The 10,694-nt window shown below is 38.9% G+C and overlaps 1 protein-coding gene across 1 annotated transcript; it reads right to left on the reverse strand.

Annotated features, from left to right (window-relative positions):
• Positions 1–322: 322 nt before the first annotated feature.
• Positions 323–8,420, reverse strand: LOC110531530 (E3 ubiquitin-protein ligase TRIM39). Its single transcript, XM_021614749.2, has 7 exons — positions 8,395–8,420; positions 6,238–6,800; positions 2,978–3,073; positions 2,217–2,450; positions 1,936–2,083; positions 1,428–1,454; positions 323–1,349 (listed from the first exon to the last, which is right to left on the reverse strand). Exons 2-7 carry the CDS (start codon positions 6,796–6,798, stop codon positions 805–807), a joined length of 1,611 nt encoding a protein of 536 aa, XP_021470424.2. The 5' UTR covers positions 6,799–6,800; positions 8,395–8,420; the 3' UTR covers positions 323–804.
• Positions 8,421–10,694: the final 2,274 nt, after the last annotated feature.

A 10,694-nucleotide genomic window follows, 5' to 3' on the forward strand; every position in this document is an offset into this window, starting at 1 on the left:
CTCCAATTGACTCAAATGAAGTCAATTAGCCTATCAGAAGCTTCTAAAGCAATGACATAATTGTCAACTTAGTGTATATAAACGTCTGACCCACTGGAATTGTGATACAGTGAAATAATCTGTCTAAACAATTGATGGAAAAATTACTTGTCATACACAAAGTAGAAGTCCTAACCAACTAGCCAAAACTATAGTTTGTTAACAAGACATTTGTGTGGAGTGGTTGAAAAATTAGTTTTAATGACTCCAACCTAAGTGTATGTAAACTTCCGATTTCAACAGTAGATACTATGCACACCGGTACAAATAAAAATCGTTATTCTTTTTGTGTTACTTTTTATTTTAGCCTACTTGGTAAATATTTTGTTCTTCTTGAACTGCACTGTTGGTTAAGGGCTTGTAAGTCAGCATTTCATGGTGAAGTCTACATCTTTTGTATTCGGTGCATGTGGCAAATAAAGTTTGATTTGAAATACAGTATTTCCATTTGATAAACCGTACATTTCAAAAATGGATATTAGAATAATTAGGATTACATTTAATTTTGTCACAATAAGGAAGGTAAATATAATCAAGATATTTGCAAAATGTATTACAATAAATATAAAAGTTTCAGACCCCCAAAGTAAACTATAGTTGAAATGAGTCCACGTCCCATGTCCCCCATTGCGTAGATGCCTCTATTCCAAATGAGAGTGAAAGGAAAGATGGGAACATTTGACTGTGCCCATCTAATTTATCTACGGTTGAAGCATATACAGTACATTGTAGCTGGAGCTACACTATGCATGGAGTGTTCTGTCACTAATTTACCTGCACTATAGTAATCATAAGAGGAAGGTCTTCATTTATTTCTGCAGTACGACAAGGATCAAATATGGGAAAGATTTTCTCTGAGAATTTGCACCCTGTGAAAGTGAATAGGTGAGACTTTGCATCAACATCAAAGAATGACACTTGGCCTTCCTTATAATCCAGGAAGACACCGACTTTCTGGGGTCGGGGAAAAGGTAAAATAAGGCGTGGAATTTTTGTGCACGCCAGATATTCCTTGCCATCCCTGTGACACAGAGTCCATAACCCTTTCTCAGGCTCAGATGAAATTAATTCCTTCCTAGGCACTGTCTCGCAAGCTACTCCTATAACCCAGTTTGATTTCTCCTGTAACCCAACTTCCCAATAATGTTTCCCATAGTTGTACCCTTGTTTGGCCAGGATACAGACATCCTCAGTGAATCTCTCAGGATTATCTGGGACCTTCAATTTCCTTGGCGATTTTCTCACTTGTTTTCCATCATTAGAGAGGATAAGCCATGGGCCTGCAGTGTTGGGGTCCATCGTCACGTCCACTACATAAATGTAGAAAAGTGAAACATCACATGCTATTCTCTGCACTGAAATTACATTTCTTAAATTATGTTCTGTACCTGCATATTTCTGCATCTCTTTCAGTTCTGTGGAAAAAAAAGCCCAATTAGTGGTTAACTGGTACAATGAGAGGGAAGTTTTAATGTCCTGACTGTCCTTATTTGTTGTTAAACCAAGAGAACATGTATATCACAGATTTATGACTGGCATGTTATGAACACTTACACTTGACTGCTGATATGCACCATTTTTTTGGATTGTATTAACAGTATTAACAGACTAATGAACAAAATACAGATAAAAAGTGTATTTTAAGCCAGGGGTGTCAAACGCAATCCATGGACGGCCTAGTGTCTGACGGTTTTAGTTTTTTCCTTTCAATTAAGACCTAGAAACCAGGTGAGGAGAGTTCCTTACTAAATCAGTGACCTTACTTCTATCAACTACAACGGAGGAGTGAAAACCCGCAGACACTCTGCCCTCTGTGTAATTAGTTTGACACCTGTGTTTTAAGGCAAAACATTTAAAAACCCTGTAACATTTAAATACCCTGTGATTCAAACATACCGATAGCTGACAGCTTTCTTATTTGGTCTTCGGTGGAGTCTTTCACTTGAAGCACTGTATTTCGAACACAGCCCAAGAAGTTGACTTGATAAACAGCAACATTAGTCCAGCTTTTAGATTTTGGAAGGGTAGTTTGCTTGTAAAAACTCTGTTAAAAGGAAGGTAAAATGTTACTGTCAAAACATCTCACAGGCCTGAAATACATAGCTTTTTCTTTCAGGTTTCCAGCATAAGGAATGAACAAGATGAGTTTACATTTTTTTTTAAGTACTTCCACTGACCTGTAGAAGGTCGAGATGGTCCTCGGTGTGTGAGAGCTGCTCCAGCTCAGTACTTCTCCTCTGTAGCTCAGTGATTTCCTGCTCCAGGTCATTGATGAGCCCTTCTGCCTGCCTTTCTGCTGATTTCTGCTTCTCCTCAATCACCTCTATGAGTTCAGCCTGGTTTGACTCAATAGATCGCATCAGTGCAGTGAAGACTTCAACACTGTCCGCTATTTCACTCTCTGCATTGTCCTGATAGGAATTGACATTGATTACATCATAGACATCGATATTAGATTTAGACTAACACCCAATGTGGTTTAGTTATACATGTAGATAAATTGTCCAGCATAATACATCTTGAAAAATTACATTTATGATTGGAAACGCATCAGCGCTGCAACAACAAATAATGCTGAATTCTTGAATCAGTCCCTCCTGGATTCTGCGATATGCATTTTGACAAAACTATCCCCGGCATATGTTAAGGCTATTTCCACAACAAACATTTTAAATAATCACAATATTGTAGCATAAAACTGACCTATTACCACAGTACAAAAAGATGGCTCGCAATTTCAACCAATCACTGCACATGTACGACATATGTTTCAATCATGCCCCATGTCAACAAACCTTTTCCTCATCAGTGCATTTGTGTCAAATTGGAAAACATTTTGGCATATTGTCATGCAAAATGTCAGAATAGCTGCAGCAAATTCAAGCATCACAAAAAATCCCTGCGGAATCCTGGGGGGACTGTTAATCTAAGGACTCACTCTACTTAACTTCACTGAAGCGTTGATCTCCTCCACCTTCAGCTGCCGGTCTTGGATCATCTGCTGCACATCCGCCTTTGACCTCCGAATAAGAGCCTGTGGACAACACGAGGCTACATCCTTCAAACTCAACGCTGGACCTCAAACCCAGTTCCACTGCATTTTTTTCCCCATTGTTCCACTAATCAGGGACTGATTTAGAGCTGGGACACCAGGTGTATGCAATAACTATCAGGTAGAATAGAAAACCAGCAGGCTCTGGACCTCATAGGGTAAGAGTTGAGCACCCCTGGGCTACACTCCTTCATTTATTCCCAAAACGTAGCTGGTGTAGGGCAGTTTCTTGGGATAAGATAACCTTATGTAAGGGATAATCAACAAGGGGCTATACGTTCCATGGAAAGTAATGAAATACATGGAAGGTGTGTTCCACGACATGCTAGCGGAGTGGAACTGACATTACACGAAGTTGCATTATTTTCTAGATATCTCATAGACACCTAATTGAATATCCCTTTTATACCATGGCTATAATTGAACACATTTGCCACTAGAAATGTGTTCAACATACACTAAAGTAGTTACTAATGCTACTAGATAGCTACAGCAGTCGCCGTGGTAACTAAACAAAAGACAGACCTGCTGGATTAGTTGACCAAACCATAAGTGCTATGTAGCTTGTTTTGGGTCGCAGGTTTAGAAATGGCTGAAAAATGGCATTTGATATAGAGCCAACTCTGCAAATAGCACTGCTGGGTGAATAGTGAATAGAAAGGTTCAGCACAAATATATGCAAGTAGAAGTTCTAATTGGATGGTTTTCAGAGATGGATGGGAGGGGTTGAAGGGAACTGAAAAAGATAACTATTGTAAAATGTACAGTGTATATATTACACTGAACAAAAATGCAATTGCAACATGAAACAATTTCAAACATTTTACTGACAGATGAAGTCGGAAGTTTACGTACACACATGCCACCTCATGATGCCAGTCCTGTGTATGCTTCCCATGTTTAAAATGTTGTGTGAAACATGCTAATATAGGTACCATGACTTGGGATTTGTGCCTTGTACCTTGTTCATAGACTGCTTACGGGGTAAGGAAACCGATACGTAATTTTGCAATTTGAGTGAACTATCAATAAACATTTTAAAAAATGTAAACTTTTGCTAAATAATTGTAGTTTCTATGACTTCATATAAAGAAATGAATACCTGTACCTCACAAATGTTTAGATAAAAATGTATAATATCTTAAACTGTCACTTCTATTTCTTTCAGTACTCGATTACTAAATCCAACACTACTATGCACTCTGTTCAAATGGAAAGGTAGCATTTACAGTTGAAGTTGGAAGTTGACATACACCTTAGCCAAATACATTTAAACTCAGTTTTTCACAATTCCTGACATTTAATCCTAGTAAAAATTCCCTGTTTTAGGTATGTTAGGATCACCACTTTATTTTAAGAATGTGAAATGTCTTGCACACGCTTTTTCAGTTCTGCCCACAAATGTTCTATGTGATTGAGGTCAGGGCTTTGTGATGGCCACTCCAATACCTTCACTTTGTTGTCCTTAAGACATTTTGCCACAACCTTGGAAGTATGGAAGTCATTGTTCATTTGGAAGAAACATTTACAACCAAGCTTTAACTTCCTAGAATCATATTTTGACTTGTTGAAACAAAGTTTAGGGGTAGATTTTTGGAATCCTTTCTCTGCAAGTTGAACAAGTGGATTACTCTAATCGCTGTCGCCAACTAAACAGACCTTTTGGGATATAAATAAGGATTTTATCTAACAAAACGTCACCACATGTTATAGCTAGGACCCTTTTGGATGACAAATTTGAAGATTTTCAAAAAGTATGTGGATATTTAATCTTTATATGTGAATGTATAAAGCCTGTGCTGGTGTAAAAAATATTTTGATGTTGGGCGCCGTCCTCAAACAATCGCATGGCATGTTTTCACTGTAATAGCTACTGTAAATCGGAGAGAGCAGTTAGATTAACAAGAACAAGTTTTCAGCCGATATAGGACACTTATATGCACCTAAATGTTTAAAATCCATAATATTTGATTTGCGCGCCCTTCAGTTCCACCGGAAGTTGTCCCGCTAGCGGGACACTGATTCTTAAGAGGTTTAGCAAGAAATTTGTGGAGTGGTTGAAAAGTTAGTTTTACTGACTCCAACCTAAGTGTATGTAAACTTCCGACTTCATCTGTAGTTACAGTTCAAATATGGAAATCAGTCAATTTAAATTAATTCATTAGGCCCTAATCTATGGATTTCACATGACTGAGCAGGGGAGCAGCAGGGCCTTGGAGGGCCCACCCACTTAGGAGCCAGGCCAAGCCAATCATAATGAGTTTTTCCCCATAAAAATAGTTTTTATTTCAGACAGAAACACTCCTCAGTGCCCGCCCCCAACCAGAAAGTCCTGCAGGTGAAGAAGCTGGACATGTGGGTCCTTGGCTCGCTTTTTGCCAATTGAACGCTCCCTCAACTTGAGACATCTGTGGCATTGTGTTGTGTGACAAAACTGCACATTTTAAAGTGGCCATTTGTCCCCAGCACAAGGTGCACCTGTGTAACAATCATGCTGTTTAATATTCTTGATATGGCAAACCTGTCACGTGGATGGATTATTTTGGCAATGGAGAAATGCTGTCTAACAGGGATGCAAACAAATTTGTGCACAAAACTTAAGAGAAATAAGCTTTTTGTGCGTATGGAACAATTCTGCGATTTTATTTATTTATTTTTATTTCAGCTCATGATGCATGGGACCAACACTTTTGATGTTGCGTTCATATTTTTGTTCAGTGTAGCATTGTTGTCCGTTAGTTTACTCCAATTAGGGGAGGGGTGATTGGGTTATGGGAAAGTAATGAAGAAGGAAAATTATATTTAAAAAATGAGAACTATATGGGCGATTGGATATGATGCAGACATTAACATTGATAGAACCCACAATCTGTAATAGTAAAGCTGATCTAGCCCCTAAGCCTAGTGGTTAGAGTGGTGGACTAGCAACCGGAAGGTTGCAAGTTCAAAACTCTCGAGCTGGCAAGTGTGTCGTTCTGCCCCTGAACAGGCAGTTAACCCACTGTTCTTAAGGCCGTCATTGAAAATAAGAATATGTTCTTAACTGACTTGCCTAGTTAAATAAAGGTAAAAAAAAAAGAAGAAAAAAAAGAGGTTTGTATATTTAGTGTTAAAAGGAAAATGTTAACGTCGTTAGGAAAAGGTACCATCTTTAGTTGCGATTCTGTTTGTAGTGGCACAGTGTGGTGATGTTTGTGGTCTGTCTCAGCACAAAACTGACACACACATGTCTGGTCGCTCCTACAGAACAGCTCCAGCAGCCTATCATGCTTCTTGCACATCCTGTCCTCCAGGTTCTCCACAGGGTCAATCAGCTTGTGTCTCTTCAGATTCACCACTCTCTGATGAGGCTCCAGGTGAATCTCACAGTAAGAGGTCAGGCACACCAGGCAGGACTTCAGGGCCTTGAGCTTCCTCCCAGAGCAGATGTCACAGGCCACTTCTCCAGTTGCAGCAATGCACCCTTCATTATCTCTCATATTCCTAAAATGATCAACAACTTCTCTGAACGACGTGTTGATTCGAAGCTCAGGCCTTCTGTAAAATGTCTCCTTACACAAAGGACACTGGCACAGGTCACTGATATCCCAATACCCTCCGATACAATTCTTACAGAAGTTGTGGCCACATGGAGTGGTAACTGGGTCAGTGAACAACTCTAGACAGATGGAGCACTGGAATTGGCTTTCATTCAGGGAGGAAGCCATATCTGAAAATAGATACATTTGTTTGTCAGGCCATGTGAATCTTGACCCAAACCCCAAATATCGCATCATTTACAAAATTATCAAAACGCTTATGCTTGTGTTCACAAAAAAATGTATCAGTTTGTCAATGAGTGAGATGAAAAATGTCTTTAAAGGAACATTTCAACTTAACATTTAACACTTCCAGGTCACAGATATGTTTCACACATAATTGGCCAACAGGACGCACCGAATGACCACATCCGGTATATTGACTGCGTGGACAACATTTATAAGGTAAAAGCAGTCCTGTTCTGCAAGGCCTCTGTTATAGCGATCACACGATACATTTGTGTGTGTTTTAGATATGGTTGTCCGTGTTCGATAGAGCCATTGTTCCTATCAGCTGATTCATTGCTAGATGTCGAAGGTGACCAGTGTGGTATCACCTGAAAAGCATCAATCTGGTATACTTTTGCAAAAAATATATGCTTCACGAGATGTCTGCCTGGCTGTCTGAGAGGGTATGTCTGTATGTCAGGTTGAGTCTTTCACTATTTTACCGATTGCAGCTTTATCATTAGACGTTTTGTCTTGAATGCAATGTTTGAACTCAAGATATTTGACACATACAGTACACTACTGGTCAAAAACACCTACTCCTTCAAGGGCTTTTCTTTATTTGGACTATTTTCTACATTATAAAGTAACAGTGAAGCCATCAAAACTATGAAATAACACATATGGAATCATGTAGTAACCCAAAAAGTGTTAAACAAATACATTTTATATTTGAGATTCTTCAAATAGCAACCCTTTGACCAACCTTTCGATGCCTTCACTAAAATTCTACAATCTAGAAAATAGTAAAAAGAAAGAAAATCCCTTGAATGACCGGTAGTGTATATGCAAAAGCTTTCCAGACGGATGCTTATCAATGATATAATTTTGTTCAACTCTTGGTGAGGACTTGTGGTTTATGACAAAACAAACTGTTGTTATTAAAGTAATGAATATATACTGTAGAATGGCAGAGCTAAGGTGAAATGTCCCTTTAATGCCCTTGGTTTCTAAGACCATATCAGATGATCTCTAGAACAGGTTTAACAACATACTGTAAAAGTACAGGGTGACACATCAAGAATGGGAACAAACCAACATTAAGCAATTAGGTTCCTGAGAAATGACACCATCTTTTATAAACATGAGGAAATATAATTATTGGTAAATGTATACACTTAAGAACTGTTCAGCCCCAAACAAATTCACTTGAAAGCAATTATAATTCATCCACATACAACATTAAGCAGTGCATTGCGACAATGAATTTAGCACTTTCAGGCATTGTAGAAAACCCAAACTGCATATTCCATGACAGGAAAACTACTACAAGATATAACACCGAACAAAAAAACATCTGACATTTATTATAATGGTTGGGATTAAGGCAACTTTTCCCCTAAGTACAGAGGAAGGCATTTTTTGATATATTTTTTTAGGAAATGTACTCATTTACTGCATAAGTATTAGAATACCATGATAAAGTTCTAAAAAAGTATGCTGTTTTAGTATTAATTTATGTTGATAATGAAATTCCATTACAAGGAACGTTCCTACCTGTGAATGTGTCGTCTATCCTATTTACTTTCACTTTACATCAGGGACAAAGCATTAAATACTCCCCCCCCCCCCCCCCCCCCCCTCCATTTTAAAGTAGTCAATTTCTGCTTCCGTGAACTTATTGGTACATACCGCCACCTACTGTGCAGGATTGTGTATAGTTTAAACAGGTATAAAGCCAAGCAGCTAAACACTGCTGGAAAATTTGCTCAGAAATATAATCAAAGATGGTGGATAAATAAGATACTCAGTCCGTTTTCCATTGAAATAAATTGTCAAGGTTCCTGTCTGTAAGTTCATGGTTCCTCAATCTCTGGCATGCTAACAAGAGAGAGGGAACAGTTGACTCTAGGGTATTTAGTGTCACCAGAGTGGCCCCACCCAAATAGAAAACATTTGGGAGTAGAGTGTTTTGCTTTCTCTTCTGTCTCTGGTATAATGCATTGGCTGATCCCTCTGACTCTGGCTTTTGGTCTGACTCTTTCACTATTTGGTATTTTGACCAATCACATCAAATCTTTTTCAAATGACCAGTTAGTGAAAAACAATATCAGAATTGGTTTCCTTGTGTAAACACAGCCTAATTGGTCTTTTGACTATTCAGATCAGGGGCACATTCCTCCTCATACCTTACAATGCCTGGATGGGTATTTTAAGTATAAGCTAACAACATATTTGACCTGTTTCAAGAAGCTAGGCATATGCTGCACGTCACTTTCAGAGGAGAGCCATTACGGGCTACTTTGACGAATTGTTTATCGAAATTTGTTTCGAACTGATGATTTACCTCTCCAGAGAACGCATTCCAACTGCTCCAGAGTCCAATTGCGTCAAGCTATACACCACTCCAGCCGACATTTGGCATTGCACATGGTGCTCTTCTATGGAAACTCATTTCATGAAGCTTCCAACAAACAGTTATTGTGCTAAAGTTGCTTGCAGAGGCAGTTTGGAACTCCGTAGTGAGGGTTGCAACCGAGGAAAGACTATTTTTACATGCTTTAGCACTCGGTGGTCTCTTCGGTCTTCTGTGAGCTTGTGTGGCCTACCACTTTGCGGCTGAGCCGTTGTTATTCCTAGACTTTTTCACTTAACAATAACAGCACTTACAATTGACCAGGGCAGCTCGAGCAGTGCAAAAAATTGATGTCTTATTGGAAAGGTGGCATCCTATGACGGTGCTACTTTGAAAGTAACTGAGCTCTTTAGTAAGGCCATTTTACTGCCAGGGTTTGTCTATGGATATGGCATGGCTGTGTGTTCGATTCTATACCCCTGTCAGCAACAGGTGTGGCTGAAATAGCCAAATCCACTAATTTGAAGAGGTATCCACATACTTGTTTATTTATAGTGTACCTTAATATATGACCCTTTTCAAGAAGCTAGGAAAATGTCGCATGTCACGACTTCACAGGTAAGGTATTTGAAGTTTTTTTTTTCATTTTTTGTAAAAATATTTTCATTGAACCAGACATTGTCGAGTCTTCCCCCATCCCCGTCAGCAAAAGAAACGGTGATCAACAGTGTTGTCACTGAAGTTGACCCAGTTTTGAAATCGGTGGAAGCAGAGAAATGATTTACAAGTGCGGAGATAGTCGAAAAGAGAACACAGGATGCTGTTGTAAAAAACACCTGTCTCTGTACTAATAGCTAGCTAACGTTAGCTGACTGGCTCACTAGCTAATGTTACGTGCATAATCTGTGTAGTAATATTATTTGTATCTCAGAAAGCCATTTGCATTGCTAGATATAGCCTAATGATAGCTAGGTAGCTACAGTAACATTGAACCTACTGTAGTTGGTTAGCTTTAGCTACCGGCAGATTCATGCATGGTGCATGCGTGGAATTATGAGATTGGATTATGGTTCATAGTTTAGCTAGCTAAATATCTTAACAAAAGACTCCACTATTTAAGTAATGATTTCACTGTATCGCTTACACGTTCTGTATGCTGTGCAGGTGACAAACAAACCTTTAATTTATTGTGATATAGTGTGTGATTACCAGAGATGGTAATGATGGTAATGTAAAGAACAACACGACTGGCACCAAAGTCAGATTAGAATAAAGGCCAAGGACTAGATGAAGTGTATTTTTACCTAGAGTTTTTCCTTATTGTAGGCTACTCCTTTCACCACTTTTAGTCTTGAAATCTTTGGGTGTTTACTACATTACCATAATCACTCTGTTTAGTACATGGACTCCATGTCACTCCTTAAAGACATGGGTGGGGCTAACATGCTGACCACACTGCTCGCGTTGCAAAATAAATGCACACATACATGTTTATTTTAGG

This window comes from Oncorhynchus mykiss, chromosome 9 (assembly GCF_013265735.2).
Source record: "Oncorhynchus mykiss isolate Arlee chromosome 9, USDA_OmykA_1.1, whole genome shotgun sequence".
Lineage (NCBI taxonomy): Eukaryota > Metazoa > Chordata > Actinopteri > Salmoniformes > Salmonidae > Oncorhynchus > Oncorhynchus mykiss.

Bases quoted from the DNA above. Each gene is read 5' to 3' on its own strand.
- LOC110531530 (XM_021614749.2), bottom strand. From the start codon at position 6,798: ATGGCTTCCTCCCTGAATGAAAGCCAATTCCAGTGCTCCATCTGTCTA. The intron at 2,084-2,216 runs GTCAGTGGAAGT...TCCTTTTAACAG, and splicing joins ACCATCTCGACCTTCTACAG to AGTTTTTACAAGCAAACTAC. The intron at 1,455-1,935 runs GTATGTTTGAAT...TTTTTTCCACAG, and splicing joins AAGAAAGCTGTCAGCTATCG to AACTGAAAGAGATGCAGAAA.